This window comes from Lacerta agilis, chromosome Z (genome assembly GCF_009819535.1).
Source record: "Lacerta agilis isolate rLacAgi1 chromosome Z, rLacAgi1.pri, whole genome shotgun sequence".
Classification (NCBI taxonomy): domain Eukaryota; kingdom Metazoa; phylum Chordata; class Lepidosauria; order Squamata; family Lacertidae; genus Lacerta; species Lacerta agilis.
This window is the reverse complement of record NC_046331.1, coordinates 43,979,262-44,004,093: the sequence shown is the minus strand read 5'-3', so window position 1 is coordinate 44,004,093 and position 24,832 is coordinate 43,979,262. Positions and strand designations below refer to the sequence as shown.

At 46.1% G+C, this 24,832-nt stretch overlaps 2 protein-coding genes across 3 annotated transcripts in view; both read right to left on the bottom strand.

Moving 5' to 3' along the window:
* Positions 1-2,075: 2,075 nt before the first annotated feature.
* SLC7A3 (solute carrier family 7 member 3) overlaps positions 2,076-24,832 on the bottom strand; it is a 40,993-nt gene continuing 18,236 nt past the window's right edge. The window contains exons 1-12 of one of the 2 annotated variants that reach the window (XM_033137131.1): positions 13,818-14,221; positions 12,331-12,489; positions 11,515-11,692; positions 10,720-10,832; positions 9,663-9,885; positions 7,310-7,449; positions 6,717-6,819; positions 6,377-6,588; positions 5,302-5,468; positions 3,407-3,443; positions 2,854-2,962; positions 2,076-2,722 (exon numbers count right to left, since the gene is read on the bottom strand). In XM_033137131.1, coding sequence (XP_032993022.1) covers positions 2,602-2,722; positions 2,854-2,962; positions 3,407-3,443; positions 5,302-5,468; positions 6,377-6,588; positions 6,717-6,819; positions 7,310-7,449; positions 9,663-9,885; positions 10,720-10,832; positions 11,515-11,692; positions 12,331-12,489; positions 13,818-14,187 — 1,932 coding nt within the window. In that variant the 5' untranslated portion in view covers positions 14,188-14,221 and the 3' untranslated portion in view covers positions 2,076-2,601. Of the gene's footprint in view, positions 2,723-2,853; positions 2,963-3,406; positions 3,444-5,301; positions 5,469-6,376; positions 6,589-6,716; positions 6,820-7,309; positions 7,450-9,662; positions 9,886-10,719; positions 10,833-11,514; positions 11,693-12,330; positions 12,490-13,817; positions 14,228-24,832 lie in introns of those variants that run through there. The other variant, XM_033137130.1, reaches the window with a different exon arrangement.
* The window catches only part of LOC117039853 (nuclear cap-binding protein subunit 2-like), a 35,706-nt gene continuing 25,047 nt past the window's right edge, over positions 14,174-24,832 (bottom strand). The window contains exon 5 of the mRNA XM_033137133.1: positions 14,174-14,227. The gene's annotated coding sequence lies outside the window, so the exon portion shown is untranslated. The remainder of the gene's footprint in view (positions 14,228-24,832) is intronic.

The following is a 24,832-nucleotide window of genomic DNA, read 5'->3' as shown; positions in this document are numbered from 1 at the left end:
TAGCCACTGGTCCCATCACCTCCTGACAAATAGAAGGGGAAGAAATGGAGGCAGTGAGAGATTTTACTTTCTTGGGTTCCATGATCACTGCAGATGGTGACAGCAGTCACAAAATTAAAAGACGCCTGCTTCTTGGGAGGAAAGCAATGACAAACCTAGACAGCATCTTAAAAAGCAGACATCACCTTGCCGACAAAGGTCCGTATAGTTAAAGCTATGGTTTTCCCAGTAGTAATGTATGGAAGTGAGAGCTGGACCATAAAGAAGACTGATCGCCGAAGAATTGATGCTTTTGAATTTTGGTGCTGGAGGAGACTCTTGAGAGTCCCATGGACTGCAAGAAGATCAAACTTATCCATTCTTAAAGAAATCAGCCCTGAGTTCTCACTCGAAGGACAGATCCTGAAGTTGAGGCTCCAGTACTTTGGCCACCTCATGAGAAGAGAAGACTCCCTAGAAAAGACCCTGATGTTGGGAAAGATAAGAGGGCACAATGAGAAGGGGACGACAGAGGATGAGATGGTTGGACAGTGTTCTTGAAGCGACTGGCATGAGTTTGGCCAAACTGCGGGAGGCAGTGAAGGATAGGTGTGCCTGGCGTGCTCTGGTCCATGGGGTCACAAAGAGTCGGACACGACTGAACGACTGAACAACAATGTTAACTTCTTCCTGAAAGAACACACCTCCTGACCCAACTTTGTTTCACCAACCTCTTTTTTGTAAATAAAACTTTTATTGCTTGACCCCCCCCCCCAAGATAGCCTATGGTAAATTGCATAAATTCATTTAAATGGTGTACTGTGCGGTGGGTCCACTATATTTAATTGGGGGCAGTTAGCAGGGATAAGTCCACAACAGCTCCCTTTTAGCCTTGCAAGCTCACACCCCATCAAAAACCCCACAAGGGGAATAAAGGCTCTTGTAATAGAAGCAAGAGCTCTGGCTCTCTGACCCTACTTAAGCTCCAGGTGCAGATACAGGCATCTGTTGTGCAGATTAATAAGATTACATGAGCCAGCCTGGCTCAACCTATTAAGATGTTCCAGATGCTGTGCTGCCTTAGAGAACTCCAGTTTACAGCTATACAGGCACGAAAATGGTGAATGAGAGAACTGCTAGGCCTAGCTGAAGCTGAAGGAAGTTCTGTGAAAAACAATATACTTGCCCACAAAACAAGAGACTACCTTGGTCCAGCTGATGGAGACGAAGGTACATGGATGCAGGCCGAGCTACACCACAGACCTGCAATTCCATTCAGGCTCATCCTGAATCAGAGCACTTGTATCCCAACCTTTGCACTCAATCTGATTCAGCCTTCTTTGAATCACTGGAATAGCTAGAGGGGGCAGGCAGGGGGAGCTGCCACCCCACAAAACAAGCTTGAAAGTGTTTGACAGTGCAAAGTCAGAGAGATTACGAATCAGGCTTCATAGGGTGAACTTCAGTGCAGAAATGTTTCCCATCCCTATGACAAGTAGAATTATGCCCTCTCCATAGCTGTCAACCCTCCCTGCTGTTTCCCAATGCTATAAGGGAATTTCCTGCAAAAAAGGGAAAGGTTGACAGCTATGGCCCCCTCCCCCATAAAATAGTAAATGCATATGGGTTGCAAAAATGTGAAAGTGCTGAGTGAAGAGCAGCAGGGCCACTGCAGAAAAATATTTCAATTATGCCTTATTATTTGCAATCCCATGCAATGCACCATTGTTTAAAAGTTCTATAGTATCAAGAAACAGGCCCTTGCCTCGTGCTGTAGAATGGTTGACTTGTGCTAGTGGAAGGGAGGGTGGTTTACTTTGCTTGTAAAGCAACATCAAGTTTGCGGGACCCTGGCATAGATCTCAAACAACCCCCAACCAAACCTCTGGCAAAAGGAAAGATATTCCACTGCAGTGGAACAAAATCTATTCAAGCGCTTCTGCCACACCATCACATTGGACTACTGAATGGCCTAAGACAAGATTGCCAGAAGCCCCGGAATAATTGTGTGTTTTATGGAGGCATGTATTTTAGCTTTTAGGTGTGTTGAAAGAGAGCTTAATAAGAAAGTAAATTGACACAAAGTATGACCAACATAACAAAAAAAAAAACATTTTTATTGTTTACAAAATGGTCCTTTGGAGTTTTAATTGTACAAAACATCAATGTTTTGACGTTATACAAACAATGAACAGGAGAGCAACAAATACTTATAGCTTCAGGGTCTAGAGACATGTTTTTGGACTGCAGACAAACTGACACTTTCACATACATCTACATGTGAGAAAGGCAATCTCTTGCCAACACGGCCCAAAGAGAATAAATACAGACATGAAGGGAGGGGCAGCTTCTTTGCTTGAGGGTTGTCTTTCCCCTAAGAGCAGAAGAATCAGCTTTCCCTTGAGTCTGCCCCACTTCCTGCTGGTGTTTCCTCTCCCCTCCTGCTCTACAGGATGACACGGTTGACTTGGATATACTGCAGCATGCTGGAGAGACCATTTGCCCAAGAGCTTGTCATCTGCTTGTCCTAGGGTGGCGTAGGAGGCAGGTAGAGCTCAAGGGGACCTGTGGTGGGTAGGAGGCAGGGACAAGGAAAGAACCACATCCTCTTCTCAGATATCTCTATCTTGGCTCAGGTCGGATGGTGCCCGCTGGAGAGGTTTGCTTGCCACTATCTGAGACTGTGGAGTGACTTGTCCTTGTACACTGTGGCGGATCCCATATCCAAAATAGATGGCAAAGCCTAGAAGAGAAATGGAGCCCAATGGTCACAAAGCATCCACAGCCAGCCTCCCCTAGCAACCAAGCAATGGACCACCAAGTGAGATTGGGACTGATTACTGTTATGGTAGCTTTCACAGAGTGGCTCCTTACCTATTGCCATCCAGACAGCAAAACGGGCCCAGGTACCTGCATCCAGTTTCATCATGAGATAGATATTCACCAAGATACTGAAGAGGGGAAGCAGTGGCAGGCCAGGGACCTGTAAAAGACAAGGAGGCCCAATGCAAGAGGATGCAAAACACCTTGCCTTTTGGGAAAAACTAGCTACCACCCACAGTTTCCATTAGGATTAAAGCTTAGCCTGGTCTTCAATCGGGCCTTTCCAGGCAGTGGGGTGGGGGTGGGGCCTAAAAGCAGGAGCTGGTGAAGCACAGTCTTAGACCAAGCCCTATATTGTGCCTCCAGTACAAATTTCCAGTCTCCAAGTAATGGTATTTAAGGGGAGGGGAGAAGCAGCATGGGGAAAGAATGGCCTTCTCAATATTTTCCAAAGACCCTCTCCTGAAAATCCTTTCCTCCCATCAGTTCCATCATGTTCCTGAAATAGTGAGGCTGTGCAGAAGGAGACTGTTGTCTTTCTCTTTTACAGAATGAAGCAGGAGGCTGCTGCTGCTTTTAAATTAACAGTGGCTGAGCACTCAACTGGAAGACTGCATCCAAGTAGATTGCATTGGTGGGAGCTGTGGGGAAGTATAAGAATATTGCTTGCAAAATTTCAAAGGCATAGAGGGGGCAGGTTGTGATGCTAAGTCATGAGTGATATCATAGATACAGGTCAAGAGGTACCTACAACATGCAGCAGTTATCCCTAGGGATAGTTTCAGTTGCTGGGGTAGGTTGGGGAAATCATTGCTTTTTACACAATTGGAAGAAGAGGATTCTCATAACAGATGCTATTGCAGAAGGGATGTCACTCAGTTCCCCTAGAGCAGATTGCAAATTCTTCATTTCCCCCTATACTATAGTACAATTGTGCCTTGCATGGGGTTTACATTCTGGGGATGGCACATATCTGCAGAAATGCATACACCTGAACTGCTCCCTTGGAACTGCTCCTGCATGACCATCCTTATCTTCTAAACAAGGCAGAGAGTTTTTAAAGCTCTGGGCTGCTCTCGCAAGAACTCACTGGACCGTCCAAGTTCCCACAAGTTCTTTAAAGCCTCCCAGAGCCTGGTGAGCAAGTCTGGGAACTTAAAAGCTCTTTTTGCATCAGGAAAGCCCAATGCAAAAGGAGCTTTTAAACTTTCCAACTTGTGTGAAATTAATTTGTGGGCTTCAACCACACAAGGTTGAAATCACACAAGTTGATTGCATGCAGTAAGATGCGAACCTATTGTACTTGGGAACCCCCCTCTACTTCCCTCATCAGAGTTCAAGACTTGAAGGAAGCAAACAAAGGATCATCCAATGGATCTCTGGGACTGCCCTGCCATCTCCAGTAATTCGACAAGGAACAGAAAGCCCTAGTCTATTCCTGCAGGCTGGAACATAACACTTCCTGAAGGAAGGGACATCTTGAGCCCTATCACCTTCCCCCCAACCCTAGCCAAAGGCCAGCAAGAACAAGAGGGGTCCTGTAAATTAAGCTGAACTAAAGTCTTAAGTGCAGTGTAGAGGGCACAATACTCCCAAACTTTAGAGAGTGGTTGGCCATTCCCACCACCCTTCTGAGTAATACCCCTCCCCACCCTCTCACTATATATAAGGGTCTGGTGACTTCTGTTTCAGTGTATCTGAAGAAGTGTGCATGCACACGAAAGCTCATACCAAGAACAAACTTAGTTGATCTCTAAGGTGCTACTGGAAGGAATTTTTAATTTTTATTTTGTTTCGACTACGGCAGACCAACACGACTACCTACCTGTAACTGAAATAAACACACACACATTACTTCTGAAATGTGAGAAAGATGTGTCAGGGAACTGTCCCCAGCCCAGCGCAGGGTGGTGGAAGGGCTTTCGGGATGTTACAGAGAGCCCCGACCCCACCTGACCAGCAGCACCTCCTCCTTCAGCAGAGGAAGCAGCGATGTCTCCAGTGGGGAGGGGCAGGCAGCTCAGAAGCTGGAGAGCAGAGGCTCTGGGGATGTTGGAGAGACCTTGCACTCCCCTCGCCCTGCGGGCAAGGGGGGAGAGAAGCCATTTCCGTCGCCCCAAGTGTGCAGAGGGGTGAAATGTAAGGAGGGGAGGCAGAGATTTCGTATACCGAAACTCTTATGTTGGGGTCACAGCCGGAAGGGGCCACTCCTGGATTCTGCAAGTGACTGATACAGACATGAACTTGTAGCTCTGCACTGTAAATAGTATGCACAATAAAATTGCTAAAAGACAGGATGGAGTTTTGGCTGTTTACTCATGAGCAACCACCCAGCGGACCTTATAGATGTGATGACTTATCTCTCCCCAAAAAGATCCAGCAATGGCAGAAGATTGTTTGGCAAGCGCTGATGTGCCAGCTTGAGGTAATCCAGCTCTGCCACATGCAAGTGTCCCAAAATCCCACAAGCAAAGGCAGCCCTTTGGCCAGAACTCTTACTTTGAAAGTGAGGCGTGTCTTGCTCTCTGGCTGCCTCCAGATGATGATGGTGCCAACAAGTGAAACGACCAGGAGAACCACACAGGCAACAACCCAGCCAATGCTGCGTTGCAGGAGAGCTGCCGACTGTTGTGCCAAGATGCCACAGAGAGTGGTGATCATCAGAGCTGCAAGACAAGACCACCAAAAGCCAGATTTATAGAGCTGAAAACTGCCCCGTCATTCCACCTGAGAATCTTTTACCTCAGGGCGGAGACCTCTAGAAGCTGGACATCAACTCACATCAGCCACAACTCGCATGGTTGGGGGCCAGAGAAGACAGAAGGCTCATTCATTCATTCATTCATTCAATTTGTAGCCCACCTTTCCTCCAAGGAGCTCAAGGTGGCACACATAGTTGTGCCCCCTCCATTTTACTCTCGCCACAACCCTGTTAAGTAGGTTGGGCTGAGAGGCAGTGACTGGTCCCAGGTTACTGGGGATCTGGCCCCTGCTCTCCCATGTCCTTGCCTAAACTCTAACCTACTGGTTCACAAACCTTTTCCTCTGGGCCACAATTTCAGAATAAAAATTTGCTTGCACCACAATGATTTTTTGATTGATAAATGGGAAAACAAAAACAACTTCCAGCAGTACTTGATTTATAACATAGAACACAACTGCTTTATAATATGGGACATCCAGAAAGTATAAAACAATCCAGCTACATAAGACATATCATTCCCAAAATATAATGTTGGTTGTCCTTGAATCTTCCCACCACACTTGCTATCCTCTCCTGCCACATCAGTGTGGCATACCACACCCTTTGAGAATCACAGCGCTAACCATCAACAATAGGTGGGCCACTGGTTCCTCATTCTTGTTTTAACTGGAAATATCAGCCAGAACATGCAGCACTTATGCTCTACTGCTTTGAGCTAACCCACCCACCCACATCTATCTGCACAGCCAAACTGGAGCTCTGCCTTGAGAAGCAGCAGGGTCTCAACATCACCCCTGAGGTGCACTCCAGCTTTGCCCATCCAGGTGAGCAAACATGCTCAGTTTAGGCCCCGCCCACGCCAGCACTTACAGACAACTGTGCTGCTGATGTAGACAATGCGCCCTGAGACGTCAGTTGGAGCATCTCCGGAAGGGCAGAAAAGGCGCCTCCAGGTGAACTTGTCTTTCAGGGTCACTTGGCCATCACGGAGAGAGAGATTAATCACCACCTTTTCTTCTTCGCTTCCATTCATCTCAAGCATTTCCAAGTCTTTGGAAGGAGCGAACAGGTCAGGCTGGTATCTATCAGCAAAAGCAGAAGAGTTAAGTAAAATGAAACTGCAATTCCCTGTCAGTCCTTCTGCAAGGGGGCATCCACCAGGCCTAGACATGGACTGTGTGGAGTGCTGCTCACTCCAAGAAGTACCCACCTGAGGATGAGAACACAAACAGCAACCAAGGAGTACGCCAGCAGAGTGCCAATGGACATGAGGTTAACCAGGTCCTTCAGCTCAAAGAGAAATGCCATTAGACCTGCAAGGTAATAGCCCCACATGACTCATGGGCTGGCTTATTTATTTATTTACTACATTTATATACCACCTTTATATTCCAAGGATCTCAAGGTGGTGTACATGGTTCATGCTTCCTCCCCATTTTATCCTCACAACAACCCTTTGAGGTAGGTTAGGCTAAGAGATGGTGACTGGCTCAAGGTCACCCAGGGAGCCTCATGGCTGGATGGCGAGTCTAACCCTGCTCTTCCAGGTCATAGTCCAACATTCTAACCATTATGCCACACTGGATAGAATCATAGAGTTGTAAGGGACCCCAAGGGTCATCTAGTCCAATCCCCTGCAGTGTAAGTATATCAACACGTAGTCCCCCATCCAACTTGAAACCATACCGGACTCTGCTTAGCTTTTCAAATTTGCTAGCAATTTTATTGTTGCACCACTAGGAGTGGTAATGGTGATGGAAGTGTAGAGGGCAAAAGGATAAAGACCCACTATGATATCCATACCAGCAATGATGCCTGACACAACAGTAGCCACCAAGGGAGTCTTGGTTCGGCTGTGGACCCGGTACAGAAACCTGAAGAGTAGTCCATCTTCGGCCATGGCGTAAATCACCCGTGGCATTGGGAATATGGAACCAAGCAAGCTGCATTGGGCAGGAAGAGACATAAAATCAAGACCTGGGCATATCTGAGAACTTCCATACGAAGAGAATGCAGATGGCCAACAGCTCATGAATGGAGCCTGTGGCCACCTTAGCACAAGTCATCCTGATGGTCTGCTTCTGGGTTCAAATCAAGTTGATGGCCTGATTTAAGCAGCCTGAAGCCCAGGGTGTCCAAAACACTGCCTACTCCCACATCCACCTTACCATCTTTCAGTATGGAGGAAGCTATGTCCCAAGCTTAGGTAATGTCATGGATTGGCTGGATGCAGAGTGGTGGGAGGCACCAGCTGAAGTACACCCAACGGCGAGCCCAGAAACTGGTGGTGGGATGATGGTGCTGGCCAGAGGGGGAAAAGGGAGCAGACTGGGAGAAGGAGGTGTCAGAAGCTGAAGGGGTAACAGAGTTTAGTGAGCAGGCAGGGGGCATTTCAGACTCTGAGGTGGAAGTGGAGGCTATAGGGGGCAGTCCTGCTGCGACCAGCTCCTCTACCCTCTGGTCTCCTGGAACATGCAATGAAATGAAGAGGGCAAAGCAGAGGAGGTGTGTGCACAGGTGCAGTTTGTGATTGCTTTGGAAAGAACCTGGAGAGGAGGAGCCTTAGGAAGTGGTGGGAGATGGCAGGGACCTTCAGTCCTTGCAACTGCCTTGCTGGAGCAAGACATACCAAGACCTACCAGGATCACTAGGTCTGCACTGTTTTGGTTTCTTGAATAGAGTTAACTTCACTGACACTGTGTTTTGCTTTGATTGCTTGACAGCAAGGGAACTCTATCCTGAGACATGTTTGCCTCACACTTTGATACGAATCTTGAGGGTACTAGGCAAAGTGCGCCCACTTCACTTGAGTCTTTAATGGCATTTAATAGCCTTTTGACTCCTTGTGTTGCCTGCTTTAAAACCAGAGCTGGTCTTTTAAAGTATCACTGAGGATTTGATTTATCTTATCTGCTCTTTTATTTGTTTTATAGATTACAGCTCTTTGGCATTTTATCCACTGGGCAAGCTTCTGTTTGTTAGCTACCCTTCCAACAGTAGGATAGTAGGATTTAAATGCTGGAACCAACTAAACTAAGAGGAAAACCGTGACTGATGAAGGGAATGGGGATGCCACAGAGCACACAATTTGCATGAAGAAGGTTCTGGGTTCAGTCCTTGGGCTCTTCAGGTAGGGCTGGCAAAGGCTATTATTTGCAGGTCAGGCAATAGAAGTGCTGGACCATTGTCTTGCCTTGGTAATGGGCTGGATGAGAGCCAATAAGCTGAAGTTCAATCCAGATATGACCGAGATACTGTTGGTGCCTGCTCTTGATGGGGTTACACTTCTTTTTAAGGAGTAGTTACACAGCTTGTGGGGTGCTTCTGGACCCATTGCTGTCATTTGAGGCTCAGGTGGCCTTGGTGGTGCTGAGTGCCTTCCATCAGCTTCGGCTAGTGGCCCAGCTACACCCCTATCTGGACAAGGATAGCCTAACCTCTGTTGTCTATGCTCTGGATACCTCTAAGTTATATTACTGAAACACACTGTATGCAGAGCTGCATCTGAAGATGGTTTGGAAATTCAGCTGGTGCAGAATTTGGTAGCCAGGATTGCTCACCAGGGCAAGATGATTTGAGTATATTATGCTGATCCTGACCCAACTGCACTGGCTGCCAATTAGCTTCTGGGCCCAATTCTAGTTTTGACCTAGAAAGTCTTAAACGACTCAGACCTCCAATACCTCAAGGACCGCCTCTCTTGTTACAAGCCAACCCAGACCCTGAGAAGATCATTTGATGCCTTTCCTCGTGTGCCTCTTCCACAAGAGGTCCAAAGGGTGGCAACTCAAGAACAGGCCTTTTCTGCAGTGGCCCGTTTGTGGAATGCTCTCCCCAGGGAGGTTCCGCTGGCGCCTTCATTATACACCTTTAAGTGTTGTGGGAGGGGGGATTGTTTGTTTGTTTGTTCTTATTTTTATTATGTATTTTTATGTCATGAACTGCCCTGAGATCTATGAATGAAGGGCAGTATACAAATTTAATTAATTCATTAATAATAATAATAATAATAATAATAATAATAATAATAATAATAATACTGGGTCCACATATGCAATACTACGAGGATCAGACACTGGAGCTAACACAGCTCTTCACATTTCCTATGTAATAGCAGTAGAAAATTCAGCACATGCTGCTTTTCCTTATCCCTTACCTGGTGGAGAGGGCACAGAGTGAGCCGATGGCTACTACGTAGCGGGCTGGCTCCCACCCCACAGCCTTAAAGGCATCAGGCAGGGGGCTCTCCTTGTTCACCAAGTAGTAAGGCACCATCAAGGTCAAGGAAGCAGAAACCCCAAAGTAAGCCACAAAGCAGATCAGGAGTGAGGCAATGATGCCAATGGGCATGGCGCGCTGAGGGTTCCGAGCTTCCTCACCTGGAGAAAGGGGTCGAGACAGCAGAAAACTATCAACTTCAGTTTCTCTCAGTCAATTATCCTCTCACCTCTTAATCTTAAATGCAGTTTGTCCCATTTCCACATTATTTTGTGCTTGTTTCTTAAAGTCACCATGACATTTCTCATGCGTGTTTGTCCCCATATATATGTTTTTCTGTGCACAGTTTTGCCCTGGTGGCTGCATCTCTGCAATTACCCCCCCCCTTTTTTGCTGGAGAATTTTGCCACCAAATTCAGAAAAGGCAGCTGTGTTTTGATTTATGTAACTTGTTTGAATGAGCTAGGCTCACATTAAAATGCAGACTGAACAGAACAACTCAGATGAGATTCCAGCAAATTCCTCTCTCATTTACTATACCCAAGACAGGCAGAGCCTTGGACCCCCACCCTGCACACACAATTCACACCACACATTACTTCAAATATGTGAATCTGCACAGTGCATGGGTGGTTTACTTGCTCTGCAAATCTACCACTCAGGCAAAGAACATCTCTAGGCAGGAGAACTATTTAATGTGAAGTGGGTCTTGGGAACTTCCAGCTAAGGCAGTGCACTGTTGCACGGAGTTGCACTGCTAATGACTTATTTCTGTACTGTGTGAAAGCACAGTATGGAACAGCAGCTCAGCCTTGCCCTGGGAGAAGAGCAGAGACGTCAGAGGGCCCTGTTGATGCACGCAGCTCACCCCCAGTTGCTGAGCATGGCATTTCCCTCTCTCTTGACTGCACACCTGCCTGTGCTCCAGGGTATGTGGAAATACAGAAGGGAATTTCTCACCTCTTCACCACACCCCTCAAATGCAGATACTCTACCTGTGGTTGCAATGCAGTCAAATCCAACAAAGGCATAGAAGCACGTGGCAGCCCCAGAGAGGACCCCCTCAAAGCCAAAGGGGAAGAAGCCACCACTGCCAAAGCGCCCAATGCTGCAAGAGAAAGAAAGATGTACTTCAGCAGCATTCAAGGAAGCCAAAACGCAGGAGAACAACCTCCTGATGGGGCAGCACTTCCACTCAGGAATACGTATACTTGATGAACTAAATCTCCCTCTAGAACAGCTGATCCATGAACCATTTCAGGACCTCTCCAAACTGGCTCCCCTCTGCTGCTGCTTCCTTTCCTCTTCACCCCCACTTTAGCCAGGGGTAGGCTATGGTGCCCTGAGCTAGGCCAAAATTTGGTGCCCCCACTGTTGCACTGTCGGGTTTTAGGAAGAAGGTGCAAGGGCTCTGACAGGGTCCTAAAGCCTTCCCACCTCCTTCCCAAAGCTGGAAAAGGCACTAACTAGGCTAAGGGAAGGAGGCAGGAGGACTCTAGGAACCTGCCAGAGTCCTCAGGCCTCCTTCCTATAGTGGGACAAGTGCTTACTGGGTGCCCTCTCCACTTGGTGCCTGCTCAGTACCCAGAGAGGGGAAACCAGTCACATTGCCCTAAAACCATGTGCTGCACGGCACCATAATAAAAACTGGGAGCAGTGAGTGGATGGCCATCAGCACCCAGATGCTATTCTCCACAGAGCAGGACAGGCTGCTGCCTCCCATCCTAAACTTAACAGAAGCTTGGGAAGATGGTCAGGCAGATGTTACGCAAGGGGAGAAGGGCCCTTACCTGCTTCCAGCCTCGAGTTTCCATGTGTGGTTCTGATAATCCTCCTTGGATAAGGTCCAGTTTTTGACATCTCCCTTCACAAAGCCAGCAATGATGACAAAGCTCAGGACCAGTAAGTTGATAGCTGTGAAGATTTTGTTCACCAGGGCAGATTCGCTCACACCAAACGACAGCAAACCTGAAAGAGAGTGAGAGATGGGGGCACAGATTTATGCCAAGTCTCTTGGAAGCAGGCCTCCAGGCTTGCTGGGTTAACGATTATGATCACCTTCACAACATGTTCTAGGGCAGAAGAACCTATTCATGGGGCTCCGAACTACAGCACTCCATAAACAGTTTGTCATTGGCATATTTCAGGAGAACCCTGATTCCACCTCTGCGTCGATTTAATATCTGTTGAGGCTCTTTTCCTCTTTCATTCTTCTTGGGAGGTTAGACAAGTAAGTTACTTGAGGCGGGTGGGGGGGGGCTGTCACCTGGAAGATGGAGCAAGTTTGTTTCCTCCTGCTTTGGTGGATAGCACTTGAACCAATGGCTTCACGTTACAAGAAAAGAGATTCCGACTAAACATCAGGAAGAACTTCCTGACAGTGAGAGTTGTTCAACAGTGTAACAGACCCCCTTGGGAAGGTTGTGGACTCTCCTTCCATAGATGTTTTTAAGTAGAGGTTGGATGGCCATCTGTCATGTGTGATGTAGTTGAAATTCCCGCATTGCAAAGGGTTGAGCTAGATGGTCCTCATGCCCCCCACCACTCTACAATTCTATGATTATTGCCAGGGAAGAAGGGCCTTACCACTGCAGAGATTGCCTCACCTGTAAGCAGCAAAACCAGAAAGAGAGCAAAGAAGTCAGGATATTTAGCCAGCACATTCTCCACATGCAGGGCAGTATGATTTTGGAAGAAATTAGAGATGTGGCCGCCAATTATGTTGTCAAAGGTTGAGCTCCAGGCACGAGCGACACTTGCTGTCCCTGGAAACCAAAGGGAGAGCCCTTCATTAACAAACACAACCTCAGCCACCTCCAGCCACATACAGAGTGAGTGGGCCTCAGCACACCACAGAGAGATGCCTGAGGATGAATATGGGAGAACAATTCACATCATCAATATGAGCCACTTGCTCCAGAAGAAAGCAAAATGCTACTTGTCCTCTCTGGATAGAGATAGCCTGGCCACTGTTATTCTTGCTTTTGTTAAACTTCAGATTAGACTACTACCAGACATTGTATTGCAGGGCTGCCTTTGAAGACTACTTGGAAAGTTAAGTCGGTTCAGGAGGCTGCTGATAGTAACTGTTGGCCAGGATGCAATGCCTACTGAGAAGGTTCTCTACCAGGTGTGTCTATTTAGGTAAGGTTAGATGGGTAGTGTCAGGGAACTGCCCTCGGCAGGGCGGGAGCCCAGACACCTCCTTAGTAGTGAGACCTCCTCAAGCGGAAAGACCAGCACCTCCTCCAGTGGGGAGCGGCAGGCTGGAAGCAGCCAGCTGAGGGAAGGGCTTGGAGATGCTGCTGAGAGCCCCAACACGCTTCGTGAGTTTCGCTCTGAGGGGAGCACGCCACTTCTGTCGCCCCAGTTGTGCAGAGGGGTCAAAAGGAGACAGGGGAGTGCCAAAATTCTTATGTTGGGGTCACAGCCGGGAACCGGCACTCCCGGATTCTGCGAGTGACTAGGACGGTCATGTTTCCATGTTCTCTGCACTGTAAATAGTCTGCACCAATAAACTGTTAAAATACAATTGAGACTCATGCCTGATTTACTCGTGAGCAACCCTAACGCAGACCTGACAGATAGTGACTGGACAGAGGCTTTTTCTTCTTCTTCTTCACTGAAGCCCCATTTGAGAATCATCCTTCTTTGAGTATTAAATGAGCCACAACATTATTAACAAGGCAAATTAAACCTCCTGGCTGTTTAGTGGTTTTAGTTCTGTGCTGCTGTTTTAATGCTAATTCTTTCTGAACCATATACCTCCTCTCTATATTTTAGTAATTTTTAGTGAAATTCTTTTGGATATAGCTCTGTCGGGGGGGGGGAACGGCCCCCAAAATATTTTAAATAAACTATGCATAAAATTTCTCAACTGTGACTGAACTGTTACGCTGTTTGAGTCTGTAAATAATGAGTAATGTAAGTCTAGGTGGCCCCCTACTCCTGAGGGGTATGGGGGCTGAGAAGGGTGCTTCTTGGATGCATTGCTCCAGGCAAACCAGTTTCTTTGCACCTGATCTCAAGGTGAAATCATTCTTGTCTACTCATTCAAAGTCACCTCCTTTACTCTGAGCCGAACGGCACATACCTATCATATAGGAGAGAATGAGGTTCCATCCTGTGGTGAAGGCCCAGATCTCCCCAACTGTGACATAGCTGTAGAGGTAGGCAGAGCCAGCCTTGGGCACTCGGGCTCCAAACTCTGCGTAGCACAGACCAGCTAACACTGATGAGACAGCCGCTATGAAGAAGCAGAGCACGATGGAAGGGCCTGCGTCGTCCACGGCCACCTCCCCGGACAAGACGTAGACACCAGCCCCAAGGGTGCTGCCCACGCCAAGAGCTATCAGGTCCAGGGTGGAGAGGCAACGAGCTAACTGGGTCTCATCAGAGCTGAGGTCCACTTTGCGCTGCCGGATCAGCTTCTTGCCGAAGCTTGCCATGGTTTTCTCCAGCATTCTGGACAGTTGTGTAAAATGTCCAATGCTTCCCAAGGATCTAAGAGAAGAGAACGTTGCAGTGTTAGAGCCAGCAATATGGGATGTGCACCGGCAAGAATGTGGGTTAGAATTTTAAGATGTAACAGAACCATGCCAATGGTAATGCAAAAATGTGGCTGAGGAAGCTGGAGCCCTATACCACTCGGAATCAGGCAATTCCTTGTTCCCCAGCAGAACCCCATAATGGTGTTCCACTCCTCCTTCCCTTAGTGGTCAAGTTCAGCCATTCAGGGCCACCACCTTGAGCATTTTTTAAGCCAACCTTTGTTTGTTTTAAGGCAGTGTTTATTTATTTGTAAGCTGCAGGTAAGGCAGGTATTGTTACTGAATTAAATAAAAATTGTTATGAGGGGCAGAAGCAAGCAATCAGGGCGTGCCAGTTCCAAAGCACAATTTTCATCCAGGATCCCCAGAATCTAAGTAACCTGTAACCCAAGGACAGCTGAGGAATTTTCACTGGCCCTTTTCAAATCAAGTAGGTTAGACTGTAGCTTTCAAGTCTAGGGCATGGGTGGCTAACTCTCAGTTCAGGGGCCTGATCCAGCTCTCCAAGACCCTAGTGATTTTGGCAGTGGCGTTAAAAGTGGGGAAGGATTAAACTAGGCATAGCACTGGATTGGGCAGAAGCCAGTGCCCTGGTGGGGATACAAATTGCCTCCTATCCAGGCATCTGTTTTTTTGAGTGACATTATGGCAATGGGGGGGGGGAGGACCCTAAGCTCACACATGACAATTTCATAGAACCTATATTCAAGAGGGTATACAGACAGGCAATGGTTGTGGTCAACCAAGTTCTATTCATGAGCAGACTCATTGGAATGAACGGGCCAACGTTAGTTGTGCCTTTAATTTATATGGGTCTACTCCAAGTAGGACTAGCATTGGATGCAACCCCATTGGGTCTCAACCCAGAGTATTTAAGGTAAATGTTGCTGTTGGAAATGCCAGAGGCTAGCTTAGAAGCCAGAGGGATGGTGGTTACACATTAAATCCACATACCCTGCAGGTGTCCATGAATGTTAGCAAAAGGCAGCTCTTGGGATTAATAGTGTTTACACAAGATAAAAAGGCAGGAAGATATCTTCAGCTATTAACCAAAGTTTAAACCAACTTTGGTTAACAGACAACATAACAAACTTTTGTCCAGAACATCCAGCTATGGGCCAGGCGGAATGAGACCTTGGGGTCAGTGTTAAGTCTGGCACATGATGCACAGGACAAAACTTGCACCCCACATTCCTGAATCTGCTGTTAAAAGTCCTGTGTAGATGCAAAAGACAGCATCTTTTTTATATATATAGAGCTCTCAATATTTCACAAATAATTGAAGGCAACTTAACAAGTACAGAAATCACAAGGTGGTTTCAATCCCACCTAACCAAGCACAGAGGGGGAAATAGCTCCATGTCAATGAAGCTTGGGCTAAGACAGTTGAAATTTGACAGTACCTCCACTTCACACTCTCCCCTTGTTACTAAGTGAATTTCTAATCAGGTGTTCTGGGTCAAATTTCAATCCACCCCACCTGTCCCTCTGAGGTCCGTCTGTGATGTCAATCCCCTTTTATTTATAATCTGGGAATCTCTTAGTAATGGGAGTTTTCCTGTCCAGCGCCCGGTTATATCCTCTGCTCTGGGCTTCAGGGGTTAAACTCTTCTTTGCCCACAGTTCAGGGTCTCTCTTTCATTAGATCCCTCACTATATCAGTTAGCTAAGCCCTCTTAGCAACTCTGTGGCAATACCAGGGTTTCCGCCCGCTAGCCCCTCCTGCGGGAACTCCAAGACACAAACTATCACCCTGCAGGTCAGTTTTGTCCTTTCCCTGAGTTCACCTCCTTATGAGCATACATAGCTCGCTGGACGAAATGAACGATGATATTTTCTTAGCTCAACAATAAGAAGTCTTTATTTCTTTCAGAACATAACTGTTTGAGTAATGGTTTATAAGCTTAGTTTCATAACAGTGTAAACTCTTTCTTTCAGCATCATATACACATCTTCAACGTATCCTAACCTACCCAAACCTATCCTGGCCCCACGCCCTCCTTCTTCCAGTCACCACTCTCCCCAACACTAACGGCTGCTCCCTCCTTTTAAAGAGCGGAATGTCCCGCCTCCCATGGGATACCTGCCACTCAAACTGGGGTGCCCATTAACTCCTAAAACACCGTGGGTTTCTGAACATCCCTTAACTTAGATCTGATTCGTTACAACAGTGATCCCATGGAGGCAAGGAATGAAGTTGCAGATAATGCTTATTGATTGATTGGTTTATGGCAAATTTAGTAAGAGTGAAAAAGAAGAAAAGGTGTTGGCTGTCGCTGACAAAAATAAATTCATTGTTGTAAGAAATTACGGTCTTTTATATATATATAATATACCGACAAAGGTCCGTATAGTTAAAGCTATGGTTTTCCCAGTAGTAATGTACGGAAGTGAGAGCTGGACCATAAAGAAGGCTGATCGCCGAAGAATTGATGCTTTTGAATTATGGTGCTGGAGGAGACTCTTGAGAGTCCCATGGACTGCAAGAAGATCAAACCTATCCATTCTCAAGGAAATCCGCCCTGAGTGCTCACTAGAAGGACAGATCCTGAAGTTGAGGCTCCAGTACTTTGGCCACCTCATGAGAAGAGAAGACTCCCTGGAAAAGACCCTGATGTTGGGAAAGATGGGAGGCAGTGGAGGATAGGGGTGCCTGGCGTGCTCTGGTCCACGGGGTCACGAAGAGTCGGACACGACTGAACGACTGAACAACAACATATATATATAATAAATGTTCATAAGTGTTCCAAGCAAACATGTTGGAAGCAGCACAGGAAGACAGGTTTGACACCATTTTGACTCTCAAAACTGACTAAATGTTTACCAAATGGATCTCTGCAAGGAAGGAGGGGTTGAGGGATTTAATTGTCCCAGGAATTAAAGAAGATTACCATCTCAAAGGAATGGCCAGGCTACTGAGAAAAGGCAACCAGATAACGCCTTTTTGTGTGATGTAGGTGTGATGTATCTGGGGGATGGGCTTGGGGCTGGAGCTCTTCTGTGGTGTATGTGTGAGGTTTCTGGGGGTGAGGTGGACTCCAAGGGGGGATTTTTTTTTTTAAATATCTTTTTAAGGACAGGCAGCCCTTTGTTTGGGGTTCTTCCCTGCTCACCTGTGTGTGAGGAAGCGACCCTGTTGCAACAGAACAATAAAGATTGAGCTTACTACCTGCTTTGCTTCTAATTATTCTCTGGTTGGCCTCTGTTTGTTTTTTTCCCCCTCCTACCGATGGAGGACCTGCAAAGGACTTTACAAGGGCTCTTGTGTACCCCATAAGGGAATAAGGGCAGATTTTTTTCTTACAACATTCATTGATCCTGATGTAATTGAATAAATTAATGTAAGCAATATCAACGAAATGACAGTGATTTATATATACCAGGGGTGGCCAACTTCCAAGAGACTGCGATCTACTCACAGAGTTAAAAACTGGCAGTGATCTACCCCCCCTTTTATTTTTTTTAAATTTTATAAACTTTATTGAAAATTATCACATTCATACAATAAAAGCAAAACACAACAAACAAACAACAACACTACCCCCTTTTGTTGAGCTTTTTTTTAGGAGGGAAAGCCCTGTTTTGGGGGGGGGTTCACGTAAAAGTTGTTGAGCTTCTTTAGGGAAGAGGAAAGCGACACTGAGCTTTTTTTAGGGAGGAAAGCCCTATTTTTGGTGGTTCAGGTCATTTTAGGGGTGCAGGGCAAAAATGTTGAGCTTTTTTAGGGGAGCCAAAGTTTTTTAGCTTCTTTGGGGGGAGCCACTGATCTACCGGTGATCTACCACAGATGTCCAGTGATCTACCGGTAGATCACGATCTACCTGTTGGACATGCCTGATATATACAATTTAAAGCTCTGGGGCACTCTCCATACTACAACTCCCACCAGCCACCCCTAGGAATCCAAAACAAAGAGACCCAGAAGAAATTGAAGGATACCAGCCAATCCTCTGTTTACTCAACACAAACTAGGTTTTCCTTGTCTGTTTTTCAAAAGATAAAAAGGATTTCATCTGTGCTCTTTGTGAAAAGTTTGCACTAGGCTCAGTCAAATCATAACAGTCTCATCGCAGGCAAACAGAAGAGTGGTTATTTTTACAAGGCTGGGCTAATGACATCCACACTGCCTGGTCTTAGTACCAGCACAAATGAAACCCCAAATTCTCAACTCACTCCACTCCTACAAAGCATTTCCATTCCATTTCCCAGTGTTTGTACCATGTAAATGCAGCACACCGAAGTTGATTTGCCGTAAAGATCCAAACTGTGCTCCTCTTCAAAGGCTTCCCTGCCTGCTTGCCCAACAGCAATTCTTAGCTATCACAGGCCACCAAGCAAGGGGTGCACAGTCTTAACATTTGTAGGAACATCAAAGTATGAATATACACCAACTGCTGCAATCCCAAATAACTACCTTTATAGTAGGGAAAACACCTCACTGTGATCCTTTTAGCAGCAAGCTTGTGGGAGATTTGCAGTAAAAACAAAACAAAAAACTAACAATGCATATTCTTGTTCATGGGAGCCAGCTTCTAGGGTCTGGGGTCCCTTCAGTACCCTCCCCAATAAAATATTTGAGGAGACTGCCCCCCCTAAGTTGATGTACCACATCTTACCTTCCCCCCCCCAATATTTTATTCAAGTTGGCACCCCTGTTCTTGTTAATTAGTAAGTCTAGGAGCTAATGACCAGAGCTATAAATTTATAGATAGGTAGACTCAAACCACAGGAATGCAATAAATGGAGAGAGAGCTGTGTGTGGTGTCATTTCCCCTGCTTCCAGTGGCAGGAAGAAATCTTCTCCTTCCTGTTAGTAACTCTCTCTTTGATGGAAAGATGGATATCTCCTTCACCATGTCTTTGAGACGGACCCAGTTACATTATTTTTATAACAGATGGATGTCTCCCTGAGTGTAGACTCCATTTTAGAATTCAACTATGCATTTTCTAACCTAGAATTATTTTTGCCTGCTGTTTGCTGAAAACAAGGGCAAGACCTTTAAGTAAGTAAAAAACTCTTCAACTTACTTTACTTACTGTTTTGATTCTTTGTTAAGTGGGATAAGAAGGGGGAAGCCAGCTTACTTCGTTAGATGGACTTGCTCAAAGCAAGGTTTTATAGCCTAATTGCTATGCTTTTACAGTAGTTTTGCTGCCAATGGTGGGATTTCAAATGTGGTGGGATTTTCAAATTTCACATGTGGGTGCCTGGAGGGACAAATTGTAATTAATACATCCTCTCCTACCTATTAGAACCCACCCCACAAAACTCAATATGCTGAGTATCAATAGGATTTGAATTAAAAAAGGAGAAGAAAGAGGGAGGTCAGCAAGCCTCAAGGTATGTAGAGGTACAACACTTGGAAACAAAAGAGCCAACTCTCTACAACACCTGAAAGAGCCCAATGAGAATGAAGCATGTACAGTGTGGCTTCCAGGAGCTGTTAGAATACTGCATAACAGTTGCAAATTAAGAATGGGAAATGTAGGAGTGTGCAGGGGAGAAATGGAACTGGCTTGCTTGAACATAGTGCCAGCTCTGGATTTTGGAGACCCTTTAGGCAAGACACCCTTGACACCCCTCCCTCAATTGAGTTTACCTACATACTGCAGCAGGTCCAGGGTGCTCTTGCCAGTGGACCCCATGCTGGGATGTGAGCCTCCAGTTTGCTGACATTTAACCAGCTCTGACCTTACAGCTTAGTGGGATGCAACTCAGCAACATTTTGTTGCAGGTCCTGCTTATTGTATATAACCAGCCAACTGCAGAATTTCCATCATCTGTGCTTCCTCAAGGAATCAATAAAGATGCCATCTACCCAGCCTGTCTATCAAGCTGACTGATTGCACTGTCGGGAGACAGAGCAAAGCAGAGGCCCTCTCGTTTCCTCTTTCTGTAGCATTGATCTCTGAAGACTAATGACCATCTCCATCTGCTATCAGACCATCTGCTTTGTTTGCTAACAGGGAAAAGTGATATTTATAAGCATCCTGGAGAACCCACAAGTGAAAGCATAGAAAAACCAGGATTTGGCAACATGCAACTAAAAGGAAAGTCCTGTGCCATTAATAGTTGTGTGGTTGGCAGAAGGAATCACAGGCGCAACACCAGCCAAAAACCAGCTATGAAAGAGATATTGGCAATGAAACAGTGAAGCCAGTACTAAAATTTCTGGATCTATATCTGGTTTATTTCCTTCCCTTTCCTGCTCCTTTAGAGACACAGAAAATGTGCAAAATGTTTCCCAACCCAGAGATAGCTTTTTACATCAGTGGAAGGAAACTGGCATGCGAAGATACAAAGAGAAGATCAATGGAGAGACGCCCTCTGCAGTTGGCCAGCTAAGATCCCAGAACCATCTTTTCAGAAGAGGAGGACTGGGGCCCCACAGGAAGCCCTAGTACAGCTGGGAGTGTGAAGGAACCCACAACATGGATGCTTCACTTGGGCTTCCTAGTAATCTCTCTGACCACACCCCAAGCCGTGCCTTAATGTGACCCCCCCCCCGGCCTCAGGAGTAAAGGCTACAGTGGACTTGGCTGAAGGGCCTGGCTGCTGGATCTGGCCAGTGGGCCATCTAGTCCAGCATCCCATTTTCAGAAAGGCCAACCAGATGCCTATGGGAAGCCCACAACTCCTTTATCCTCTGGAATGCTGGAGTCTCCATAGGAGCTGCCAGATGGCTCTGTCGCCAGAGGTCCCCTCATGAGGAATGGTCTACTCAGAAGAACAGAGGGGATCTAGCTGCAAACAAGACCCAACCCAAATCAAGACCTTGTTATACCAACTGCTCAATCTTCTCACTGGAGGTTACGTTAAGTAATACGTTTGACTATAATTGAATGTGGAAGCTTATGTCTAAAGTCAATGGATAGAACAAACACCATTAGATGTGCTGGTGGATAAGTGTTTAATGGTTCTAGTATTTATTTTAAAAACCAGTGAAGATTGTTTTAAACAAACAAGCAAACAAACATTGATCCAGCAAATGAGCAGCAGGAAGACGAGCTGGCCATGAGGATATATGTGTAACTGTCTGCTATGAGCCTTTGGTGGGTTAACAGTTCCCTGTTGAGTTCCTTAACATCCGGATCATGGCCACAGCCACCCCCATTGGGGACTGCAAGGTTCTTTTGGTGGAACCCAGAGTTTACCCTTTGAAGCCGAAATGTTAAGGAAGCATCTTGTTAGCGTGGGAGTTCCAATAACATTGCTTTGGGCCATTGCGCCACCCTCTTGGCTCATGACAAACAGGAGGGGAAGTGTCACCTTGATGGATGTTCGCCATCAGCCAAAGGAACGCAAACTTCCATTTCCAGCAGAGCGGAATAAAAATGGAAAAAGTTATGTGAGGAAACACATTTCAAGCCTGGGTCTGTTGTGGGAACACTGCCCAGAAATGATCTCAGCAAGTGGAAGTATTAAGATTTTGCCCCCTGGCTACCAGCAGCTGCTTCTTCCCACAAACCAAAGAGCCTGTTTAGCCAAGGCCAGAAATTACTGTGCATGGGGAGGGGGAGAACCCCGGGACAAACACACACCAGGACAGTTTCGTCCTCCCGTCCCCCTGCAACCAAGCCTAGCGTGAACCTCCAGAATCACACACTCCAGTGCAACAGGAGAAAGTCAAGTGCACACAGCTTACAAAAGCCAGCAGCTTTGGTTTGTTTTTCCTTACGTAACCGTTTGACTTCACACATACTCAGCAGTTCCAAGCTGCTGTGATCATGGCGCCATTTCTAGAAAGACAAAAGCAAACTTGCCTGCTGTGCTCTGGTCTAGGAATCCTACTACCCTAGAAACAGTCCAGTGCTGGTCAGCCAGGACCGGAGGCCACTACTTGCTGCCGTCATGAAAGATGGGAAGCTCTGGTTGACGGGGGGGTGGGGGGTGGGGAATCCAAGCAGGAGCTGACATGAGACGGCTGGACAATTTACCAGACAAAACTGCCTAGCTAAGCTGCTTAGGAAGCCTTTTAGTGTTCCTACATTTTTTTAAAGGATTTGTTTTAATATTAAATAAATGTGGGGGCAGATTTTTTTTTTAAGGAAGCCTTTTAGTTTGATTGAGAAAAAGCAGTTGATAATGCAAAACTCACTGGCTGGGCATGCAGTTTGGTGGGTGTGGAAGGAAAGCAGAAGGCCACAGAAGACTGCTGAGAAGTAGCAAGCTACTGCCTCTGACTGCAAGATCTGTTCAACAGCACAACAGACTCCCTCGGGAGGTTGTGGACTGTCCTTCCTTGGAGGTTTTAAAGCAGCTGGATGGCCCTCTGTCATGGGTGCTTTAGTGGATATTCTTGCATTGCAGGGGGTTGGACTGGATGACCCTTGGAGGTACCTTGCAACTATTCAATCCTAGTATTCTATTATTTTTATTTATTCAATTTATATACCACCCTTTATCAAAAGATCCCATTCCATCTGCAGAATGCTCTACCTGCTTAGAAATTTCTGCCCACAACACTTGGTTTCAAAGTGTAGCATCTTTAAGTCATATTTTGTGACCATATTTCAGCACCACCATCTTCATTTCATTCACTGGTGAATTATTATTTTTTAATCACCACCTTTGCAAATCTGCATTTCAATGCAAACTGCAATGCAGTGGGAACAACCAAATCATGTTTAGTGGAGCAAAGTTAATAAGCTATCTTTAACAACATTTAACCTTTATACAAATAGCATACAGGCAGCCCCCAGTTTACACGCATTCAATACTGTATGTGTGCGACTGTGTATATGTGCATCGCACTGTACCCCAAAGTGACCTGGAGACATCATAAAACATCACTGAAAAATCACTAAAAAGGCAGAACGGGGGTGGAACAGGGTGTTTTCAGGCTTTTTCAATGGGTTTTGACTATATACAATTTCTTCGATGCATGCTGGACGTTGGATCCAAGACAACTCACAGTGCTCCCCCATCCAAAGGAGAAGTAACCCCAGCAGCTTTGCCTCATAACTTCCCACCACTTTGAAAACAGTAAACTACCAGCCTCCTACCCAGAGAGGCCTTGCTGACATCAAGGTACCACTGCAGCTTCTGTGATCATACAAGTTCTGGTTGAAGGGATGGAGTTGACAGAGCAGAACAAGAAAGGTGCCTTAGCAAATTGCTGTCCCTCTGCAATCAACGCCCAGAATTGCCCTTGCTTATCTACAAGGATGGCAGTTGGGTTGGCAAAACACATAATTAAACGCTTCCTCCTCGGAAGAGCAACTGAACTCACATTTCACCGCCAGAGCAAGGAAGTTAATTGTGCCTTTCAATGCTCATATGATCCTATTAATAGATAATAATTTTACTTGAGCAGAAGGAAGCACCAGAGAAGGTCAAGCTTGCCTGGCCTCAGCCTCAGCTGAAAACTAGCGTAACCTAGGTTACTGCCGAAGAAAAGGGAGCCTGGGGGTAAGAAAGCAAGAAAAGGCTGTGACTGGCAGGAGCCAGAAGCTGTACCTCCCTTTCCCTGTTGGCATCAGATGTCTACTCTGGATAATGTTAGGTTGCTCTGTTGGTCTAAATCTATTCCTGTGCTGTTATCACTTTAGATTGCTGCCAGGTCCTTCCATATTTGAAGAAATCCCCTTACATCCTACTTTTCTATGTTCAGGGATTTTGATTTTTAATTTGGGTGGTGGTGACAGCACATCACTCCACCCTGCAAGCCCATTCCCATGCACAGGGTGGCCTAGAAACAGGGTTGCCAAAATCTCCATACCAACTTGGATCTTTTCACTGGGCTTTTCACTTGCTCCAGAGAACAAGCTTGATTCAGTTCTGCAGCCAAAAAGCCAAGCTGCCACCTACACAAACACAATATGCCATTCAAATTCTGGGTTCTTCACAAAGCTATATGAAACATACAGATTGGATACCAGACCCATTCCTTAAGCAAAGCCTTCGCTGGTGGCTCTCTCTAGAATTACAGAAAGCTATTTGGAGGAAGTGGTCCTTGCGTCATTACACACACACTAGATGACCGCAACACATTCTATTCAAGTCTGCCTTGGACAGATGCTCTTTAAATCTACCTTGTGCAAAATACAGTTGCTCAGACACTTGTTGGGCCACAACAGAACTACAACTAGGACTATAACTCTCCTTGGCCCAGACCCTCCAAGTGTCCCTATTTTTCAGGGACAGTCCTGGATTTACAGAAGCTGTCCTGGTTTCTCATTTGAATGTCTTGCTTTTCCTTAGGACATCCCTATTTCAGTCGGAGAAATGTTGGAGGGTATAGCTCAATTATGCACCTCCCAAACCAAGGAGATAAGTAACTATACAACTTTTAGAAGACATCTGAAGGCAGGCCTGTATAGGGAAGTTTTCTTTTTAATGTTTTATGTTGTTATATATGTGTGTTCAAAGTCTGCCAAAGTGGTTGGGGAAACCCAGCCAGATGGGCAAGGTATAATAATAACAACAACAAACAACAACAACAACAACTGTTGTTGTTGAATAAGATGTCCTAATTTTCATCAGAGAAATGTTGGAGGGTATGTTAGCCCCAGCCACACCTGAAGTCCAAAACATCTGGAGGGCACCAGGCTGATG